Raw genomic sequence first — 24961 nt, 5'->3', positions numbered from 1 at the left:
AATTTTATAAAGGGGAATGAAAGAGTTGATTACATTCACCCCAGTAATCAACTGGTACTTATTTTATCAACCCCAAAAAGATGAAAGGCAAAGTCAACCATGGCAGAATTTAAACTCAGAATATAAAGACAGAAGAAATGCCACTAGGCATTTTTTCCTGACATGCTAATGGTTCCACTAGTTAGCTGCCTTAATAATAATAATAATAATAATAATAATGGCTCATTGCCAGTAATTTTAAGGAGTAGGGTGGGGTATATCATTTACATCGACCCCAGTATTCAGCTGGTACTTATTTTATTGACTTTGAAAGAATAAAAGGCAAAGCCAGCTTCAGCAGAATTTGAACCTAGAATATAAAGAGCTAAAAGAAATACCACAAGGCATTTTCATTCTACCAGCTTGCAACTTTTATAATAATAATAAAAGCCTGGTGTCAAGTGCTAACACCAGTACCAACTATTAACAGACATTATTGCCAGCTTTTTGAGAAAATCATTGTCATTGCTTGTTAATAGTTACTAGTACTACCTGTTATCTACCACTAACATCATATGTTAATAAACATTATTGCCACTTGCTATTATCAACTGCTATAACCTCCACCTCTCAAGAGAAACAACATTATTACCACCTGCTAACAGACACTATCATTGCTAGTTAATCACCTGATAGCATTCAGTATTCCCATTTGTTGACAGGCACTTTAACTAACCAGCTGTCCTTATAATAATTCTACCAGTCCTCAACACTAATAATAATTCCAACATGGGAACAATGCCTGAAATTTAGGAAAAGAAATTTGGAAGGAGTTAGTCCTTTAAATCAACCCTAGTATTTTGATTGGTATTTTATTTTGTTGAACAGAATGATGAAAAGCAAAGATGACCAGAGCAACATTTAAACTCAAATGACTGCTAATCAATCAGTGAGACAGAAATTTTGGAGACAAGGTTCAACCAGTTTATTGAACTTAGTACATCACTGGTACTTATTTGAGTAACATTATGCAACTAGTAATTCATTAACATCAGAACGATGAAAGTCAAAGATAACTTTGGAAGGATTTGAACTCAGAATGTCAAGCACCATAACTAAATACTCTAAGACACTTTTTTTCACTCCTGTACTCATTCTGATAAACCACCACCAAAATAACAAGAACTGTAAAAGTTACATCTAATCACTCATTTAGGAGTATAGTTGATTAATTGAACCCAGGACAATGACTGGTACTTTATTTTATCAAATCAAAAGGATGGAAAGTACAAATGACCTCAATGAGATTTTAACACAAATACTGCAAAGAATTTTAGGTGCTACTCTTCTGATTCAACCAAATATCCTGCTGTAATTTCATCCACCACTTTACCAATTCTATCAATTGTTTGACGTTTTCTTCTCATTACTGGATCCTTATCACCAAAAAAATTAACCAGGAGTCTGCTATAGATAGAGCTAGTAATAGTGGTTCTTCACAAACACTTAACCTCACTGTCATGCCATCTACCAGCAACAGACTGTCAAGGCATCTGCCAATAATGGATTGTCATGTCATTTAGTCAAAACTGTCTTAGCAGCTTCATAAGCACCTCCAAGCAAATCAATGCACTTGGCTCCTAGACTAGTGAGGCCTCTGGGCAACTGATTAGTGTGCCCATACCTTAAGATAATCTTGCATTTAGACTTAACCAGCTACTTCAGTAGTTTTAATATCAAAACAAACAATTTTACTGCTACTACTCAAGTGTTTGTTTCCAAAGTTAAGATCTTAACATCTTATACCAATTTCTCCCACTCATTCCATAATAACAGTTCTCTCATAAAGTAGCAATTTCAACCAGCTCTTCCTGTTTCAAGAAGAAATCTCACCTCCCTTTAAGTGTTAGCTGTGGTCAACACCCTTCCTACTAAACTATAAACAATGAAAAACCAGTTCAATAGAATGTTTTAATAAATTATGGTAAAATCTCTGCAACATCATTGAACGTTTGACTGTATTTATATTTGCAGTAAAATATAAAAAAAAGAAGTCACAGTCAGTAAGTCAGTAATACAATTAGAGAGGAATTTCGTTTAGTCAGCGAATGTTAAACTGGAAAAACTAGTTTATCTCCCCCACTCCATCTATCCACACACACACACACAGCCTTTAAATCTAAGGGAGGTAACTGGAAAACAGGAAGTTATTGAGGAGAGCCTACTATTGTCAGGGAGAGTCTGTTGTTATAAAGGAAGGAGAGCACTGCCCTAAAATAAACTGACTTGATGTATAAGAAATATTTAGATAGGTCCAAAGAATAAGCAATTGTCTAAATAATGCACTATTTATGTAGGGCTGAGATAGGCCAGAAATATAGGGTCAGTGAATTCATGTAAATGACTTAGGAGCCTTGCTGGAAGGAGTAAGGGAGGTCATGTGAGCAGAAGGATGTCTAGTATGGGCCTCTTTCAATTTGGAGCTGTTGCTTGGGATGGACGCTGTGGCCGCATGAGTCCATAAAATTTGTTGTTTAGTCCTGGCCAGAAGTTAGGTGGCTAGGAAGGATTGCTGTTATGAGAGGTGAAGTTGGTGGAGTACACTTTTCCCCTCATACCACAAACTATTTTCGTTTGAATGATCTGAGTCTAGAGAAACATTTCAGAAACTTCAGCAATTTTCAACAACTTCTTGATTTCTTCCTGGTTGCAGTCTTTGTACCCAAGGAAAGGAATATTGTGGATGTGCTAACCAGGATGAGAAAAGCCTGGTTGGCAATGCCAAAACAACTCAGAGCTAAGAAGACTGCATACCATGCGTCATATGGGAGTGAATAGGACATTGTACCTAGTCAGGAAAGTTGACTCGAACATTACTAGACAGAGCATTAAGAGTTGTGACAGGTACCAATCCATTGACCCTGCTATGGGTATGCACGAGGCAGGAAACATCCCAGTGGAACACAAATGGAAACGGCAGGGGACATACTTGTCAATCTTTGACTGAGGACCAGGGTGAAAGGTGAAATTGAGCAAAATCAAGACGGGGACTGCAGATGTAATTGCATGAATCCTGTGGATGAATTGTTAATGGACAATGGTACTGCATTTCATTTGAAGGTGCTGAAAGAAATGCTCAATAAGTGGAAATGGAATTGCGGAGAGAGACCACTGCATGATCAAAGGCCATGGTGGAGAGGGGAGATATCTCACCAACTGAGGCAGTATTTTGGTATATGTTGTTCTGGTCAAGACAGGCTGAAGAGTCGGTGCCACAGAGAATAGTGACATCCATGTACAGTATAACAGTGATTTGTTGAAGAGAGTGAGTCTATTTTCATGCAGTTAGGGGATGAAGTCTGGGTCAAGCCGCCCCAAATGCACATTGCATATCTCAATGAAGAAAAGGAATAAAAGTGGCCTTTAATGCCACAACATGTCTGTGGATGGAATGCCGTGTCAATTCTTGGATTTTCACAGGATTGTCGATTTGTTAGAAGACAAAGTAGGGGAGGATTCAAGCAGTGCACCATCCCTGCAGAGGTCACAACAGCTAGACTTCTGCCCACGTGGATGGTAGATTTTGACAAGGAGTGAGGTGATGGAGTGATCTTTGAGATCAGAGGAGCATGTGGGACTGAGATGGGCCAGAGGTATAGGGTCAGTGACCCATGTGCATAGTCAATGAGCCTTGTCCAAAGGAGAAGAGTGAGGGAAGTCATAGGAGTGGAAGGAAGACTAGTGTGAGCCTCTTTTGCTTTGGGACTGTTGTTTAGGATGGATGCAGTGGCCGCATGGCTTGGGGGAATTTGCTGTTAGGCTTTGACCAGAGGTTAGGCAGGTATGGCTCTTATGGATATATCTCAGCTGGAAAGAATTGACATTTAAGAGGACCCATGAGATAAGTGAATTACGCTTTTCTTCCCCATACCACAGCTTATACATTCACATATGTATGTGTGTGTGTGTGTGTGTGTGTGTGTGTGTGTGTGTCATCATCATCATTTAACGTCCATGTTTCATGCTGGCATGGATTAGATGGGTTGACAGGATCTGATGTGTCCAAGAACTGCATCATGCTCCAGTATTTGCTTTGGCATGGTTCCTACAGCTGAATATCCTTCGTAATGCCAACCAATTTACTGTGTTCTGGATGCTTTTCTCATGCTACCAGCACTAGTGAGGTTGCTATGCAGCTTATGAAACCTGAGGGGAAGGGCTTTATGCTAGCAGATGAGAGTTAGGGTATGAAGCAAGGGTATGGGGCTGAGTAAGTTTTTGTTGTAGGGGAGTTCCAAAGAGATAAATAGTGATGATGGGCTCAGGTGACACCTTGAGGTATGAGGTGATTAGAAATGAGGGGATAGAGAAATAACACTTGTTAACAATCCTGAACACCTCAAATGTTATGCTTTCATGGGGAGAAAATAAAGAATTTGCAAGATTTGCTGAGCTCTAAGAATTCCTTGTTTTAACAACATTATTGCAAGCAAATAATCATAAGAACTGGTTGTTGCTAAAGAATAAGGTAAGAACTTTGAATCTGGAGATTTGGGTTCAAATGTTAATAAGACCTTAGTATTTTTGGATAGTGAATTAGCAGAGTCATCAAACTATTGGATAGAATGACTTGTAGAATTTGTTCAGGCTCTCTGTGTTCTGAGTTCAAGTCATGCTGAAGCCAACTTTGTCACATGTGTAGTCATGGTTATGTGGTTAGGTCGCTTACTCTGCAACCAAATATTTTGGACTTAATCCCACAGTATAGTACCTTGGACAAGTCTCTTCTACTATAAACCTTGAACTGAGAGTGAAATTTTCTGGATGGATACTGTATGTCCATGCTACATAAAAAGCATCCAGCACACACTGTTGTTGGTGCTAGGAAGGGCATCCAGCTGTAGAAACCAGGCCAAATCAGACTAAAACTTGCTGCAGTTCTCCAATTTGCTAGCTCTGGTCAAACTGTCCAACCCATGCCAACATGGAAAATGGATGTTAAAGGATGATGATGATGATACACACACACACAAACACACATATTTTTGGGTTCTATTTTCCTGTCTGTGTCAGCAAACCTCTCTGTCTGTAAGTATGTGAAGAGAGATGGGGAGAGAGTGAGAGAAAACAGTAAATAATCTTTTTTTCTTTTTTTTTTTTGAAATATTGGTAATTTGGATTCTATTAATTTAAAGGAGATTGTTTTGTAAATGGGGAAACGTAGTCTGAAAAGAAATTATCCATAAGGAAGAGAATAGGTTTTTATTACAGTTTCCCCAATTTCATGTGCATAGGTTGTTTACTGCAAGGCAAGAACTATTTTTCCCCTTCGTTCATCAAAATAGTCCTGGACACAGAAATCGTTGAAGAAAATAATAAACTATATAAAAAACAAATTTGGATTACATTAATTCATAGGCATATGAATACATGAGTGTGTGTGAATACATGTGGGTGTATGTCAGTGTGTCATACTTCTACATGGAAAGTTTTAAATATAAACACAGAACATCATACATGGAGAGGAAAGAGAACACTGTGTAAACTAATTTATCTTTCAGATGCCAGTTCTTTACATAATCACAGACTACATCCAACACACAAACTGCTATATTAAAAACACTATTGTCTGTATCAAAGTGACCATTTCAACATCAACTACAATGGCCCAGTATGAAACCTCCCTTTGGAATTATGGAACATACCAAACCAGTGTCCAACACAACCATCACATGTTGAACCCCACTCACTTTCCTTTGCCAGAACAAACTCCCCAACTCCTTGTGCATCCAAGTACCCATTCCACCCTTTCTCATTGTCCAGTACATTCCCATCAAAAACCAATATCCAGTATACACCCTCCTCCCCAGCATCCTGGACACACTCCCTCATCTCACCATCCTCCTCTACCAGTGTCCAGGACATACTTCCCCCATTTCACCCTCCTCCTCCAATGTTCAGGTCAAACCATCCCCCTCTGCCCACCAACCCAGGACAAACTCTCCTTCCTCATCTTCCTTCACCAGTGTCCACAATGTATTCCACCTGGCCCAGTTCCTTCATTTGTGTCCAGGACACACACACTCTCCTCCCACTCCACCCTTACACAGTCCAGTGGACAACAACAACAAATTGAAATGAGTTAAAAAGTGAACTTACGGAGAATCAGGATCTGTCAGTGGACGTGGAGTAGTTGGTCGTTGGAATGTCGAGGTATTGTGGGGAAGGGTCGTGGTGGTGGTGGTTGCTGCAGTAATTGAGGTGTCTTGTACATCTTCTGATCTCACTGAAACAACAAAGACACACACAATCTTAGCAAAAACACAGAAAGACACACACAGTCTTAGCATATAAATAGAAATTTTTGTTTGATCACTCTTAGCTATCTTTCTCTCTCTCACACACAATCATTTGTTGAAGTACACAGAAGGGTATACACGATACAGTGAATGTAAACAAAGACGCTGTGGTCACACTTAACATATTTACAACAGGAGTAATTACTTTTAACCTATCTTTTATTTTTTGTTTCAGTTATTAGACTGCGACCATGCTGGAGCACTGCCTTGAAGAATTTTTAGTCGAATGCATCGACACCAGTACTTATTCTATCACTCTTTTTCACTGAACCACTAAGTTACAGGGATGTAAACACACCAGGCACTGGTTGTCAAGTGGTGGTTGGTGATGACACAAACACACACACACACATATATATATGCACACACACACGATAATGATGATGATATACACACAAATATATACAAGCTTCTTTGAGTTTCTGTCTATCAAATCACAAGGCTTTAGCAGAAGACACTTGCCCAAGGTACCATACAGACTAAACCCCAAACTATGTGGTTGGGAAGCAAGCTTCTAACCACACTGCCACACCTGCAGCTATACACACATATACACATATCTGGTACATGTGTAGAGAAAATGCCTATGTGTGTATATGTGTGTGTGTGTGTGTGTGTGTGTGTGTGTGCATGAGAGAGAGAGAGAGAGAGAGAGAGAGAGAGTGTGTGTGTGTGTGCATGTGAAAACATGTACATACAGGTATTTCTAGGAAAACATTCATTAAAAGTTCTGTGAAGATAGGGGCGAAATGGGACAAACAGGCTTGACCAGCTGAAACTATGTAATAGCAAACCTGTACTAAGATGGTTTAAGATACTGACCATTTCTTTTCCAAACTAAAGCAGTGCTTCAAGTGGCAGTAACCCTTACAGTGAGTACAATTGCTCACCTGTTTGTTGGGAAGGACCTAGAAAAGGTGGAATAATCACAGGCCCACCGTCAGACTTTGGTGCCGGGGGCGGGGTTTGCTTCAGAATATTCTGGGAGGACACTTATTTGTAATAATGCTAAAGTGGAGTAAATCTGAGGAGGCACCATTGAACAATGAGGGGTTAGTGCTGTTCAATGCACCACCAGAGTGGTAGGGCATGCATATACTCACAAAGACACAATAGCGTTTTTACATACGGTGTATGCCTAAGTGTCATGTTACACACACACATTATATGCGACCAAAGAAAAGAAAGATTAGTTTTTTTTTTTTTTTTGTAATGTTTTTATAAAGCACAGTTGAAAGTATTTGAAAGTAAAAACGAAAGATATCATACATATTTTAAACCGCAATTTCTTACCTTGAATTCGGATAGTTAACATAAATAGTAAAAGAAAAAAAAGAAACCTAAGCTTAAGATAAAGAAAATATATATTCATTTTCGCCAAAATGACGGAAGAAAAAAAAAAAAAATGAATTGATTAATTTTTCTTTCACCAACGAAGAAAGGGAAATAAATCATGTTAGAGTTACTTCCCTTGAATTTTCTTCCCGTTTATAATCTCTCAAGTCCGAGAATGTAATTTTCTTGCTGAACGACCTGCACAGCTGATTTGTTTATAACAATCGAATGTTTGTGCTGAATATTAGCTCAATCTACCAAACTGATATTGCCCGTACAGGTGCAGTGTGCTGGACGTTAAATGTCGATGTGATCGCAGTGCAATGAACACAACACATTGCCCTTCCCGGGAATCAAACCTATGATCTCGCGAGCGTGATAGGAACACCGTGACCACAAGGCCAGTTTCTGTTAAAATACATTTCTAACATAATTTCCTCTACTTAGTAAATTGTGTTCTTAAAATACTATGAAAAATAATTCATTAGTAACGATTTCAAATAGTGTCAATTCCTTCCAAATTACCTCCTTCTAAGTTTAACTGTAGTTTCATTTTTGGTTTTCCTAATCACTTTTACTTCCCGACATCAAATATAACTATATCTAATTTAGTTACAAGATCAGCAACCCTAAAGGAAGGGGTTACTCGCTGACACTGATCCCCAGTATTTGACTAGTACTCATTTTTGTGACGTCCAAAGGATGGAAGTTAAAGTTGTCTGCAAAATGAAGTTGATCATAAAGTTCCCCACCCCAACCACCCTAGCCCTCTGCTAATCCCTTACATAATTATTATAATTAGTTGAAGACTTGGCTATGTGGCTGAGAAGTTTGCATTCCAACCATGTGGTCTTGGCTTCAGTCCCATGACATAGCCACCTTGGACAAGTGTTTTCTGCTATAGACCCAGGCCAGCCAACCCATTGTGAATGGATTTGGTGGATGGAAACAGAAACTCATTGCATGTGTGTGTGTGTGTGTGTGTGTTATTTAAAACAGTTGATTTGGTAATCTAAGCCTATAAGAGATGAGCTTCTGTTAGAGACCTGCGAAACGTCAACTCTCATGGAGCCAAATCAAACTGTTTTAAGTAATTCATGTAATTCCTAATAAATATGTTGAGTGCACTTTTCTTTTGTTTGTCCACTCAAATATGAGTGTGTAGGTTGTACTTGTCCTCTTCCATCACTGCTTAAGTGTTGGTTTGTTTATGTAACTTAGTGGTTCATCAAAATGGCTGATAGAATAAGTAACAGGTTTAAATAATGATATAATTACTGGGGTCAATATGTTCAACTAAACCTTCCTTTGAGGTGGCACCCCAGCATGGCTGCAGTCCAATGACTGAAACAAGCAAAAAAAAAAAAAATTATAAAAAAAGAAATATTGGTGGGAGATAGCTCGATAGATTGTATGAACCCAGTACTTAACTGGTACTGCACTCACACAAGAAAGTTGATTTTTGTGGGATTTACTGCAAGGGATTTTGTCCAACGCTCCAATACCTTCCCCAATTAACTGCTGAGTAAATAAGACAAAATGCTACATACAGCAGATAAGTATTTGGCGTTCCAGATAAGTGACCGGAGGTTTGTTGCTGAAGGACATCTCACTGACTGTGCATAATACTAATCTCTCAAAGGCCCAGCTCATCTTAAGTAGGTGGCACAATGTAATGTAGATCACTTGTATAGTTGTAGTTTAGTCCTTACTGTTATAGATCAAAAGCCTTACAATCATAGCCCAGATATAATCACAGCTGCATAGTGTACGGTATAGGCAGTGGAGGTTTAGTGGTTAGGGTATTCAGCTCATAATTGGAAGGTTGTGAGTTTGATTACCAGCAGTGCATTGTGTCCTTGAATAAGTCACTTTACTTCATGTTGCTCCAGTCCACGCAACTAGCAATAATGAGTAGTACCTCTATTTCAAAGGGCCAGCCTTATCACATTCATGCTGAATCTCCCTGAGAACTATGTTAAAGGTACATGTGTCTGTAGAGTGCTCAGCCACCTGCACACTAATTCCATGAGCAGGCTGTTCTGTTGATTGGATCAACTGGAAACCGCATCATCACAATCAAGTGCCAGTTTCTTTTTTTATGGCACGGATGATGCACAAGCATATTTCATGCACTCCAGTTTCAGTAGTGCATATTCAGGGAAAAGGTTTTCAGTGCATTAAAACTTATGGGTGGTCCAATTTATCATTTTGGGCCTGGGGTGATTTTTAAAGTCATTTTTGGATGGAAAAAGTATGTGTCATAAGCCATCAAATACAGTATTTACTAGTTATGTTACATTAGTGTGGATACTATAAAACTGCAAAATGTTTCATGGTTTACAGTACTCCTGTCAGCATTCTTGTGATTTCGATAACATCAATCCCAGTACTTCACTGGTACTTTATTTTATTGACCCAAAAGGACAAAAAGCAAATATGACTTTAGCAAGATTTCAACTTAAAACGTAAAAAGCCAGAATAAATGCCACTAAGCATTTTGTCAGACAGGCTAATGATTCTGCTAGTTTGCCACCTTAATAATAATCCTTTCTGCTATAGGTACAAAGCCTGCAATTTTGTGGGGAGTGGGCTAAGTGATTACATCAACCCCAAAGCTTAACTAGTACTTATTTTATCAACCCTGAAAAGATGAAAGGTAAAGTTGACCCTGACAAAATCTGAGCTTAGAATGTACAGAAGTGAAAGCAATGCTAACAAGCATTTTGTCTGACTTGCTAATGATTGTGCCAGCTTTCCACCTTAATAATAATGATAATGATTTCAAATTTTGGCACAAAGCCAGCAAGTCTGGAGGAAAGAGATAAGTTGATTACATCGACCCTGAAAGGATGAAAAACAAAGCCAACCTCAGCAGAGTTTGAGCTCAGAATGTAAAGATGTACAAAGTGCTACTAAGCATTTGGTCCAGCATGCTAACAATTCTGTCAGCTCATGCCTTGATAATAATAATAAACCTTTCTATTGTAGGCACACAGCCTGAATTTTGTAGGGAGGGGGACAGTTGATCAACTGGTACTTAATTTATCAACCCCAAAAGGACGAAAGGCAAAGTCAACCTCAGTGAATACTGAGCTCAGAATGTGAAGACAAAATACTGCTAAGCATTTTGCCCAACATGCTAATGATTCTGCCAGCTTGCTGCCTTAATAATAATAATATTAACAGCAACAACAACAAATAACTGACTATAAAAAAAACTGTCACAGATCAAAGAACTGACCGACAAATACAATCACTATGACCACCACTACTGTCATAATCCATCTGAACAACAGAAAAGTAAAATGTTAAAGAAACGAACAAATCTTACTTTGGCTTGGCGAAGGAGCATCAAGAGGTACAGAATCGTGTATGTAAGAGGATTTGGCCACAACTAACTTCACTACATCTGATGTCGCCTTGAGAGCTGCAACTGCTTCTTCATGTGTCACATTATCCAAATCCTCATAGTTCACCTTTAAAAAAGTAAACACCAAAAACCTCAAGTAAGTCCAAAAGTCAACGAGGAGTTTAATTAAAAGTGAATTTCTGACATTACAACATGCAACTTAGCAGAAATATATATAATCTGTGTCTACTGTACACCTCTTTTAATAACATCATGTATTGCATGTAGTCAGTAGGGAACAATACACAATATTAAAACTAAATGTTTACAGACAAAGAAACATGGAACAACTACAGAATTAGAAGATGTTTGTCGATATAGATATTGCTTCAGGTCTGACCAACCCAATATATTTCTCTGCTGCCTTGCATGAACAACATAATGCTATATGTGGAATCCATAACCATTTTGAAGACAGGAGAATTTTTTTTTAAAGAGAACTAAGGGTCCACACACACACACACCTACTTTTTCTAACGGACCATCAAAAATGAAAAAACTAAAAAAAGATGTGTGTGTGCATACATATAGATGAAGTGTTTATTTTTTTAGTTGAAAATAAGACTTTCATGAAGCAATATGGATGTCATCACTCCTCAAGGTGTGCTGATCTATTAAAACTTGATGACTGCAGTAGATAACATCACTTAGCTGCTATTGACAGATGCGAGCCAGTCATTCATTAACTGACACCTATCAACTTTACTATTGAGGTTTAATTACTGACAAGTCAATGTCACTGTCACTGTCCCAGACCAGACTGTCATTATATACTGTCAACATGTCAGTAAGTGACATCTGTCAGTTATTAGCTGAAAGGTGACAACATTTACTAACTCAGACTAACAACTATCAACCTGTTGGTTATTGACAAATACTGTCAACTCAACAGCTATATGTGATACATTGAGCACTATCAGTAGTCCTACACACCGACAAGTGTCAACTGACAAGCATAAAACATACTGGATTCATTACTGAATTCTATCACCAACCTACGGAACCAAAGAAGAAAGGTTCAAAGATTACAGGTGAACGAATACTAACCGACAGCAAACGGTCACCAACTTGCAGACGGCCATCTTGTTCAGCAGCCCCACCATCTATGATTTTGGTTACAAATATACCGTGGTCATTTGGAATGTGTTCATTGCCCACACCTCCAGCAATGCTAAAGCCCAAACCTGAAAAGAACAGAGATACAAGTGTCAGATTTTAAATGTTCATGAAGAATTTGGAGAAAAATAGAGGTAAATCAATTATTCTTATACATCTGTAATGCATTTAGAAGTGTATAATGGGAAGAATTTAATAGAAAAGAGTAGAGTCAACACTAGAAGATGTGTAATATTATATTATATATATATATAATAGCAGTTCAGCACCACCATAATATATATGCTGGATAGTCAGAATGGACAGTATATACAACTGTTGCTCAAAATAAATAAGATATATATACTAGTTAGTCAATATGAATATAATATATACACTACTTGGTCAACACCAGCATAACATTTACCAGCTGGTCAACAGCAACATAATGTATTCAATAGCTGGTCCACAATAGCATAAAACACTATTTGGTCAATACTAATATATACACCACTTAATCAACGCCAACATCATGATCTATCAAGCTGAGCAAAATTGCAGTCATGTTAGATACTGGTGTCACGCAAATTGGCGCCCATGCCAGTGGCACGTAAACACATCCCAGTGTCATGCAACTGGCAGTCAAACCGTTCAAGCCAAGCCAGCATGGACAACGGACGTTAGACGATGATGATGACATATATATATATATATATGTATATATATATATATATATATAGTTTGTGAAAAACATAAATCCGAAAGAAGAAGCACACTCTAAGATGTAGAGCAGTATATATTGAAAATGGGGAAGGCCAGTTTACGGGATTACCTTAGGTTTCCCATCCATAAAGCTAAACCCTTTATGGATGGGAAACCTAAGGTAATCCCATAAACCAGCTTTCCATATTTTATATATATATACATATATATATACACACACACACACAAACACACCAGTTGGTCAATACACATGCGCGCACACATACACACACACACCACCACCACCACTAAACTATATGATACACCCCAGTATATAAAGTTTTAAATACATTTTACTAGATTCCATCATAAAAGATTGGTTACATTGAAATTTAATTGAAACAGTTTATCATGTTAATTATTAGTAATATAATACGAAAATGTCAAACATATTATAATTACGGATTACTGAGATAAATTACTCAGAGGTGCCATCAGTATGAAAATCCAGAGTTAAGTTGGGGGTGAACATATTTAATGCTGAGCATCAATTTTCTAATTATAAATACTGATTACAGACAGAAGAAATGAATTTTTTGATTCAATATCTAATATTTAACTGTTTAGCAAATATGGGAGACAACTCTAGATATGCTTCAATCTTCTTAAACCTCCTCTGTTTCACTGTTCTTACTGAAACTATGAGGGAAATTACCAAGTAGGTAATCATAACTTGTGTAGGAGTGAATAACTACTCAGAGATGCATCTGCTTCATAAATCAGCAGTCAAGGAGTGAACATAGTTAATGTAAACAATCATAATATTTAATTAAAAAAGACTAATGAGATAGCAAGAAGAGAATATTAACAAATTACATCAATATTTCTAACTAGATACCTGATAATCTACATTAACAAAATTTACCATTAATTAAATAAACATATTTAAGTGTTGCAGTAGAATAATATTGGGGTGATATAACTACAAGTATACTTGATAAGTACCATTAATATTGAGAGTACTACCAATTATGGAAATAATTATAAGATTATATCAGTTCTTAGAACAGAAATAATGTTAAAATTAATAAACTGATTTCCACATACAGAACTGCTTAGTTAATATGCAATATCATTGCCAATAATAATAATAGTCTTTTGCTAAAAGCAGAGGCTTATGCACTGAAACTATTGAAAGTAAAGAAAATTACAAACAGAGGCTGTTGGCTGAGAAACTGAACATGAAGGAGGGTATGGAATTACATGTTCAATTCTAAAGACAAACAAAGTAAAAGGAGAATATTCATGGAATTGATTGACAAAAGATGATCTTACGAGAGAGACAGAAAGTTTGTTGGTGGCTGCTTAGGATCAAGCACCAAACACAAACTCAATAAGGAATATGTCATACTCAGATGAAACAAATAAGTGTAGGTTATGTGGGAAGAAGGTATAAAGTTTAACACACATCATGGGTGCCTGAGACATGCTTGCGCAGAGAGGGTATAAAAGGCATCACGATAGTGTGTTTGTACTCCCACTGGTCTTTATACAAGAAATATGGGTTTCCAACCACTGAAAAATGGTATCAATACAAACTTGAGAAGGACCTAGAAAATTAGACTGAAATGTCAGTGGGACTTTACAAGTCAGACACAGAGTTCTTGAACATATGACGTCATTCATGTAAGATGTTCTTTCATTGATGTAGCTTGCCCAGAAGATCATTTGCACCAATGATAAAGAAAATGAGAAAACTGCAAAATATGCCAACTAGATGTTAAGAGTGTGTGGTATATGGAAGCATGAGTGGTACCAATTGTGATTGGAGCATGGAATCTGTTGCACCATTAAGGCACTGCAAAAGACCATGCTTTTGGGAACAGCAAATATTCTGTGGAAAGTACTGTCTACCTGAGGTAGACATGATATGGAGTCGATTGAATAATGATCCACTGTTAACCAGATGACCACTGTGTAAATGAAGGAATAATAATAATAATAATAATAATAATAATAATAATAATAATAATAATAATCTTTTCTACTATAGACACAAGGCCTGAAATTTTGGGGGAAGAGTATAGTTGATTACATCAACCCCAGTACTCAACTTGTGTGTATTTTATAGACCCTGAAAAGATGAAAAGTAAAAAACCCTTTGAACTCGGAATGTAAACACACAAGAAATGCTGTTAAGCACATTGTTCAATGTGCTAATAATTCTGCCAGCTCACCACTTTAAAACTACTACTACTACTACTAATAATAATAATTCTTTCTACAAAATGATTTCAAATTTTGGCACAAGGCCAGCAATTTCAGGGGAGGTGATAAGTCAATTATATTGACCCAAGTCCTTGGTTGGTACATATTTTATCAAACCCACGTAAGGCAAAGATGACCCCAGCAGAATTTGAACTCAGAACTGCCTTTATATTATTATTATTATTGATAATAATAATAATAATAATTCTAGTTGATTACATTGACCCCAATGCGCAACTGGTACTTATTTTATTGACCCCAAAAGGATGAATGGCAAAGTTGGCCTCAGCAGAATTTGAATTCGGAATATAAAGATAGCAGAAAATGCTGCTAAGCATTCTGTCTGACATGTCAATGATGTAGCCTTAATAATAATAATAATAATAATAATAATAATAATAATAATAATAATAATCATAATCCTTTCTACTAAAAGCACCAGGTCTAAAATTTGGGGGAGGAAACTAGTCAATTACATTGACCCCAGTGTTTCACTGGTACTTAATTTATCAATTGCAAAAGGATAAAAGGCAAAGTCGACCTCAGCGGAATTTGAACTCAGAATGTAAGGTCAGATGAAATACTATAAAGCATTCTGCCCAGCATGCTAACAGCTCTGCCAGTTTGCCACTTCAATAATAATAAAAATCCTTTCTACTGGAAGCACAAGGCCTCATATTTGGGGGAAGGGATTAAGTCGATTACATCAACCCCAGTGTGTACTTATTTAATTGACCCTGAAAGGATGAAAGGTAAAGTTGACCTCAGCAGAATTTGAACTCAGAACATAAGGTCAGACGAAATACTGCAAAGCATTCCATCCAGCATGCTAACAATTCTGCCAGCTCGCCACCTTAATAATAATAATAATAATAATAATAATAATATTAGTAATGGTTTCTTTTTATTTTCTTTTTAATAGCCTATAGATATAAAACTGGCATATAAATATATTGCATATCAGTGCATATGTGTGTGTGTTTGTGCATACATGTGTGTATGTAGTTAGGATATTCGTAAGCGTGTGAACAGCTGAAAGTTGGGCGGTGGGATGATGTGTGTATGTAAAATGAGAGAATGTTTGCATGTACGTAAATGAGTGAGCTTTCATACACGAGTATGTAGATGTGTGTATGTCCGTGTGTATATGTCTGTACATACACATACACACATATGCAGGTATCTGACTTTGTGTGTATGTTATTCTGTTGTAATGTGAAATCTATTACTCCTTCAATAATATCACATCCTTAAAGTGAAAGCTATTATGCTCCACTAAATCTCTATGATACCTCGTTGCCTCCTTAATACTGGAATGGTTTATCAAAGAACTAGACAGAATATAGGTAAATCATGATTAATGTATTCTTACCAATACTGCTTCTTCTAAGCAGACAACAAAGAAAAAAATGGCTTTTGGTTTTATTTTCTCTCTCTCTCATATATATATATATATTTATATTTATTCATTTATATTTTATTATAGAGAACATTTGAGAGAGCAGATCAGACATCCTATGATATGTAAATAACCATTGAGGTAATTTTGATAATCAAATATAACTAAAGTGGATATTCATCATGTCTAAAATCCCTGTATAGATAGATAGATAGATAGATAGAGAGAGAGAGAGAGAGAGAGAGAGAGAGAGAGAGAGAGAGAGAAAGAGAGAGAGAGAGAGAGAGAGAAAAAAAAAAGAATAAATGGATGTATAGATAGACAGATGAATAGAGTGAAAGAGAGATAAACAGATAGATGAATGGGTAGATAGATAGCCAAGATAAATGGAATGAGAGATAGATAGGAAGATGACAGATAGATAGGAATGACAGATAGACAGACAAAGATGGAGAGGGAGATAGATGGATGGATGGAAAGACAAAGAGATGGATGGGTAGATAGATAGATGGAGAGACAGATAAATATATAGATAGGCAAGAAAGATAGAAAGGCATAAGAAGATAGACAGAGAAAGATGGAGAGGTAGACAGGAGAGATAGATTATATACTGAACAAAATGGTACACTTGGTTATGATGGGGGTTCCAGTTGATCCAATCAGCAGAACAGCCTGCTTATGAAATTAATGTGAAAGTAGCTGAACACTTCACAGACAGGTGTACCCTTAATGTAGTTCTCAAGGAGAGTCAGCATGACACAGAATGTGACAATGCTGGCCTGTTGAATTACAGGTACAACTCATTTTTGCCAGCAGAATGAACTGGAACAACATGAAATAAAGTGTCTTGCTCAAGGACAGAATGTGCCGCTGGGAATTGAACTCATGACATAATGATCATGAGTCGAATACCCTAACTACTAAGCTATGTGCCTTCACAGTTAGATTGTATATACACACATACGCATATTTATGTGTGTGTGTGTGTGTGTGTGTAATCTAACTCTCTCTCTCTCACACAAATATACCATTAACCCTTTTGATACCAATCTAGCTGAAACAAACCCTGCCTCTATGAAATAAAATCCCAATTTTAAAATGATCTTAATTAAAGCCTTCCATCAAAATTTCATGCTAATTTTTGTTCCCACCACCAGCTAAATAGTCACACAGATATTTTAATAAATTCTTTAATATTTTCAAAATCAACTGCAACAAATGCAATGTATTTCAAAAGAAATATAATAGCAAAAGGGTTACAAGACTATTTTGAAGGTGGAGTAGGCTTAACTATGTGTTAGGTCAGTATTATAATTAACAATGTAAAGGGTAAAGACCCTCTTCGGACATGAATGACCATGGGATTGCACCTAGAAAGTTCCCCTCTGAGGCACAAGTCTGGGCAAGATTGTTTATGGAAGACCAGCAGTCAGTCACCCATGCATACCAGTCTCCCGTCTCCATGTCACCCATGGGAAAAGCAAAGGCTGATACAGTTTGGCACCAGTGACATTGCAACTTATTTCTACAGCTAAGTGAACTGGAGCAACATGAAATAAAGTGTCTTGCTCAAGAACACAACATACAGCCTGGTCCAGGAATCAAACTCAGTACCTTATGATTGTGAGCTAAACACTTTAACCATTGAGCCATGTGCCAATATAATAGGTCAGTATTATAATTAACAATGTGATGAGTCAGTGATAGAAAATATCAAATAGACATCTCAAAGGGGTGGGGATGGCCAAGGAACCCAAAGATCAGTGGTTCTCAATCATTTTTTACCTATGGATTTCTTTGATTATTATTTTATTCTTGTGGAACCCCCATAGACCACTTGATGTTTAGAAACTAGTTTTATAGATACTTCTTTCAAAATTCTTATTTTGTTTTTCACACATTCACTTGTGTAGGTATGCAATAGTACTCACGGAAAGAACTTGTTTCAGTGGTCAGAAACATGTTCAACTGTATAAAATGTTAGCGAAAGAAACATAGCTGTTTCTTACAATAAATACATCCAAAGTAAAAATTTTTCATGAAACCCTAAAATACTACCATGGACCCCTAATTTACTGTTTTGCTTGTGTGGACTCCCAAAAATTTTATATGGACCACCAAGGGGCCACATGGACCCTGGTTGAGAACCAATGCCATAAAGCCAGGATGATCTTTACTGTCAAAGCCTAGTACCCCCTATTAGGTGTGTTCTTTGGCCTACAGGTTCATACTGTATCTCCATTCACTTGGGCCATCTTTCCAGTGTCCTCTACTTTTCAGAAAATTTGCTACATGACAGCACCTCCTTCAATTGGTGGAACTAGAATAAGTTGGTCAAAGAATATAGTATCTGTTATCAGTCCTGGCAATCTTATTTGCCATACACTATAATCATAAGTAGAAAACTGTCTGCAATTCCTGGCCAAAGGAAGGTGGTGGAGTGTTCCTCACGATGGACGTGGTTCATAGCTGGATCTGTCATTCACAATAGTAGTTCCACATCAATCAGTCAGTAAAGCTTGGACCCTGAATGAGTGACTGCATAATAGCATCATTCCTCTGTACACATTGACAGACTCAGCTGATGGTGCTACTGTGCTGGTAGAGTTTACACTAACCTGGCAATGCTTCAGCACCACCAGTAACAATAACAACAAATAATTGTTTTTTAACATAAGAACATGGGCAGAAGTTTGAGGTGAAGGTACTAGTTGATTAACTGAATTCCAGTACTTGATGGGCACTGTATTTTATTGACGGAAGAAAAATGAAAACTGGATATAAACTCAAATGGCTGCCAATCCATTACCATAGTAGCATTAATAATAATAGGCAAAAGGCTTGAAATCTGGGAGGAGGGGCAAGTCAATTACATTGATCCCAGTGTTCAAATGGTACTTATTTCACTGACCCCTGAAAGATAAAAGGGAAAGTCAACCTCAGAACATAAAGCCAGACAAAATGCTGCTAAGCATTTTTGATTGGCATGCTAACGATTCTGCCAGCTCATTGTCTTAATAATAATATTAATAAACCAGCAATAATTGGTGCACATGACACAACACCCAAAATACTACCTAATAGGCAAGAGGAAAATGGAATTGAGACTTGCATTGTCTATCTTCAGAAAAGTGAAATCCTGTATTCTGTAATTCTTGAAACTTTAGGAGACTTGTTGTCACCAAGGCCAGCAACTTTAAGAGGAGCAGTTAGTCAATGTTACATATCAGTTCTTGATAGGTACTATTTTTCATTGGCTCCAAATGGATGAAATGTGAAGTTGCTCTCAACTGGATTTGATACAAGAACTTGTGGTAACTAAATACCATAAGGTCTGGCACACCAATAATTCTGCCAATTCTTCTTCTTCGCCATTGCTGTCACCACCAATTCCAACAACAAGAACCTTTTCTACTACAGGCACAAAACCTGAAACTTTGGGGAAGGGGGCTAGTTAATTACATCAATCCCAGTATTCAAGTCTGCCTCAATAGAATTTGAATTCAGAATGCAAAGGCAGACAAAATGCCACTAAGTAGAGTGTCTGACATGCTAGCAATTTTGCCAGGTTACTGCCTTACTAACAACAATAATAAAGTGAGTTTTCTATTTACCTTTGTTCCCTTTTACAAGTTTTATATGTATCAGATTGTTTTCCAGTGAATTGGGTCTCTTTACAAACTGCAACAGAAAAGGAGAAAAAATGAGATAACAGTTTACTATGGCAGATAAGTGTAGTCTAATACTCTCACTGAAACAATATGCAAAATACAACAACAACAACAATAATGGTTTCAAATTTTGGCACAAGGCCAGCAGGTTTGGAGGAGGAGATAAGTTGATTTTACTGACTTCAGTGATCAATTGGTACTTATTTTATCGATCCTGAAAGGATGAAAGACGAAGTCGACCTCAGCATAATGTGAACTAAGAATGTAAAGACATGAAATGCCACTAAGAATTTTGCCTGGTGTGCTAATGATTCTGCCTGCTTGCCACCTTAATAATAATAATCCTTTCTACTAAAGGCACAAAGCCTGACATTTGGTGGGAGCGGACTAGCCAATTACACTGACCCCAGTATTTCACTGGTACTTAATTTATCAACCCTGAAAGGATGAAAAGCAAAGTTGATCTCAAAAGAATTTGAACTCAGAACATAAAGACAGATGAAATGCCATTAAAAATTTTGCCTGGCATGCTAATGATTCTGTCAGCTTGCCACCTTAATAATGATAGTAACGATAATAATGATTTTGAATTTTGGCACAAGGCCAGCAAGTTTAGGTGGTGGGGCTAAGTCAATTACATCAATCCCAGTATTCAACTGGTACTTGTTTTATTGACCCTGAAAGGACAAAAAGCCAAGCTGACTTCAGTGGAATTTGAACACAGAATGTGCAGACAGACGAAATGCCACTAAGTATTTTGCCTGGCATACTATCAATTCTGCCAGCTTGCTGCCTTAATAATAATGATGATGATGATAATAATAATAATAATAAATGTTCTTTTAGCTGATTTAATCTGCATCTTATTCTGGAGAACAGCCAATCTGTGACACGGAGATTAGTGTCTGAGCAGTGTAGTTTCACTGGAAATACTTAAGACCTGTCACAGATGATGATTTATCAAAACAAAAGTAATTTGCTTTCTGCTTGTGTGTAATATCCTGCGCATATTTGATCTATTCTTTTCTGGTTGATAAATCTGAGGGTATTTGACCTTTTAAAGAGAAGATCATTTAAAATCCATTTGATGGGATTTCTATATTTTGAAGTTATTATTTGCTGGAACAAGAAATCTCCATTAGTTTCAAATTTCTAATGAGTTTGGAAAGACATTTAAAAAAAAAAAAAACATATCAGTAAACTTTCCTATACAATAGAGGACAGCTAGTGTCTGCTCTGATAAAAAATAGTCTGTTACCTTTATGTATATATAACCAGCATACAAAGTAGATAGACAAATAGTTAGATAGGCAGACAGATGGATAGATAGCTAGATAGACTGATAGATGGAAGATAGATAGACAGATAGCCAACTAGAGAGAGAGAGAGAGAGAGAGAGAGAGATTCATAGAGAGACAGATGGATAGACAGACATGTGGATGGATAGATAGATGGAGAGAGACGTTTGGTATTATAAACGAAGAATAAAACCCAATATTCAAAATGAAATATGCTACATAAAGCCTGACAATTCAAGCATTTGTTAAGTGAAATACATGAAACTCTCATACTTTAAGTCACAAACTTTATAACTAACTAAATAGGTAGACAAATATTTAGAGAACATTTTATATTCACAATATCTAAGAACAGAAATACAGCTGGTCATTAACAACAAGTACCCTAAACCTTAGCAGCACTAAACAAACCCAAAGTCACTAGAGGAAAATATACATCATGCATGTATACACACACATACATAAATGGACACACAACTGACCCAAATTTATGGTATCACATCCATCACAATCATTTTCACAAAATCACACAAGCAGCCATGAACAACCAAAGACAGAAGTTTAATTAAACAGTATACACAATCACTGATATAATATGTTGATGAAACAAGATAATTTATCATATATTGTGCTATTAATGTTACAAAAATCTACAATCAATACATCAAATTTGCTGCTGCCTTGATTCTTGATACTTAGTCTGGAACCATGGAGAAAAGAGGGGGAGGGTGGAAACAAACAAAAAAACACCTCACAGGTTTAGTTGAGATGAAACCAGAGAGGCCCCTAAGGGCGCGATACTTCTAAACAGTTACACTGATTAATGGACACACATAATGTTAATTGCTCATCAAATAATTGTTTCATTCCTATCTATGGCACAATTAAGAATTTAATCACAAAAATACATCAGTATGGATGCCTTTATTTAATTTCATCAACCTATGGCTCGTTTACACAATTTGATCACCATTTCCAATACCAATTGACTTTATAACAAAAACACTTCAGAGTCATGCAACACTGGTTCCATTAAATAATGTAAACATTATCTTATTAACATTGGAAGAATCTTCCTCCATACTGATCCAGCATGGATCAGCTGTCCCTAGTAATGGCTATTTTAATTAAGTCATCCCCTTTATCTTTGCTTAAATGCATCTATGCCACTCAAATTCCTTGTTCAGTAACCCAGTCTTACTGGTGTCCAAATATGTTGCATTGGTTTAAATTACATGGTAAATCAATGTACTTCAGTGTTTGATCATTGTTTGTTCAGTGAAGCTCCATGTTTGATCAGAGTAGATCAATATCTGATGATTGTAGATTAGTGTCTGTTTAATATAGATCAATGTCTGATCAATATAGATCAACATTCAAAGACAGTTTGTATCTCTTATCAATATCTGATCAGTGTAAATTAGTGTCTATTCCGTGTAGATCGATGTCTGTTCAGTGTAGATCGATGTCTGTTCAGTGTAGACCAATGTCTGATCAGTAAAGATCAGTCAATTACAGCTGAAGTCAACCTACACATTCTGCATTTTTAAACTGAAAGACATTCTTCAATTGTCTATGTAATCCCCTATTTTATCCCTTTAGCATTTAAATGGGCTATATCTGGCCTAACTATTCTATCTGTTTTATGTTCAAACTGGCCAGATCTGACCTCTCGTATCTAACCTACCATGTCTTTCTAAAAATATAAACAATCAAATTTTCAAAATCTTGAAGCCATGAGAAAATAAATGATAAACTCAAAACAATGTGAATAAAAAAGCATTAGCGTTAAGAGAATAATCTGAAGGCTCCAGGGTTAAAGACAGAAGAGGCTGTTGAGGCGATTAGACTGTTACATTTAGCAGCTTAAGGGTCTATATTTATAGGTTTTTTTGTGACTTGAGTGGGCCCCAATTTTAAACATAATAGGGAATTTCTTGAGAGGGATCTGTGAACATGGTAAGGACCTTGTATAAAAACTCTCTAAATGACTTAAGTGCAAACAGGTGAGTTGCTATACAACGCAACAGTAAACACAGCCTTCAGATGCCAAATTCTGAACATCTTCACAAATTGTTGACAAGACTGTGAGTTGTGCAATAATTAACAAAAACATTGATAAAGTGTGGAGATCAACAAGATAGAAATATCTTCTCAGTAGATCAGAAGCTATATCATGTCCTAACTCACTTGCTTAGCTTAATGAGCAGATCAAAAGTAATTTGATAGCATAACAGAACTGAAGAAGACTACCAAAGAGATTACCAATAATGATAAGTGTCATTGTTAGCAATTTTTCTATCTGACTTTGTAGAAATTTGCGAAAAAAAAAAAAAAGGACCTCTGCATCTGTTAGTCAGTGTAACTATGTATATACAAACACACACACATACATACATGTTCATACCACACACAAGCACATAGATATACATACAAGTATTTGTTTCAGATTATATTATAAAATGATGTAATACATGCACACGTGTGTGTGTGTGTGTGTATTATATAACTTTTACCCAAGTTTATTTATAGTGAAGTGAATACACATTAAGCTGACATCAGTAATTACGAAAAGGAATATTTAGCAGAGATTTCCTTGACAGATAATGTCCTGGAGACAACACAGCTTTGAGGAAGAGAATTTCAGTTCTACTGGCTGTTCTTATGGTTGATGTTGTGGTTGTTGGTGCTGCAGTTATTTTCACTTGGGGGAGGGGTGTTGGGAGTAGTGGCAAATACCTTTGATGTTGGAGAAGGCTCGGAAACATGTGGTTTGATAGATACAAATATATACAGAGGGATAGACAACTACAAAAAGAGTGTGTGTGTGTGTGGAGGAGAGAGAGAGAGAGAGGGGGGGAGGGGGGGGGAGAGAGAGAGAGAGAGATTACAGCAAGGTATGCGATATAGATTATGTAACAGATTTATTGCCAGATTTTGTAGACAGAAACTGAAAGAAGCCAGTTGTACATCTACTTTATATGTGTGTGTGATGGTTGTAAATGAATGCCCCCATCATACAATTGATATTTGTTTCCAATCTTCTGTGAAAAGTATAACTGGTCAGGGGTAAATATTACCTTACTAGGGAAAAAGATAGGGTTGGCAACAGGGAGGACATCTGGCCATAGAAAATCTACCTCAACAAAACAAATTGTGTCTGATCCAAAGTTGATATTAAAACAATGATGATGATGATGGTATATGGATTATTTAATGAATTACTGTTAGATATGTAATATGGATTATCTGGTGGATTACTACTAGATGTGCAATATAGATTATCTGATGATTTACTACTAGACATGTACTACAGATAATCTGGTTGATTACAGCTAAATATGAGATATGATTTATCTAGTGGATTTCTGCTAGAGGCTTGATATAGATTATCTAATGTCTAACTGCTAAATACATGATGTCAGTTGACTATCTGGTAGATT

The 24961-nt window shown here is 36.7% G+C and overlaps 1 protein-coding gene across 1 annotated transcript in view; it reads right to left on the bottom strand.

Moving 5' to 3' along the window:
* Positions 1–24961, bottom strand: part of LOC106876507 (disks large homolog 1) — a 750485-nt gene that overhangs the window by 228288 nt on the left and 497236 nt on the right. The window contains exons 8-11 of the mRNA XM_089366712.1: positions 20164–20230; positions 12133–12269; positions 11008–11152; positions 6139–6265 (exon numbers count right to left, since the gene is read on the bottom strand). Coding sequence (XP_089222838.1) covers positions 6139–6265; positions 11008–11152; positions 12133–12269; positions 20164–20230 — 476 coding nt within the window. The remainder of the gene's footprint in view (positions 1–6138; positions 6266–11007; positions 11153–12132; positions 12270–20163; positions 20231–24961) is intronic.

The sequence above is a fragment of the Octopus bimaculoides genome, chromosome 19, assembly GCF_046866305.1.
Source record: "Octopus bimaculoides isolate indiv1 chromosome 19, ASM4686630v1, whole genome shotgun sequence".
Taxonomy (NCBI): Eukaryota; Metazoa; Mollusca; class Cephalopoda; order Octopoda; family Octopodidae; genus Octopus; species Octopus bimaculoides.
Note: the sequence above shows the minus strand (reverse complement) of the source record. Positions and strands in the feature narration are given on the sequence as shown.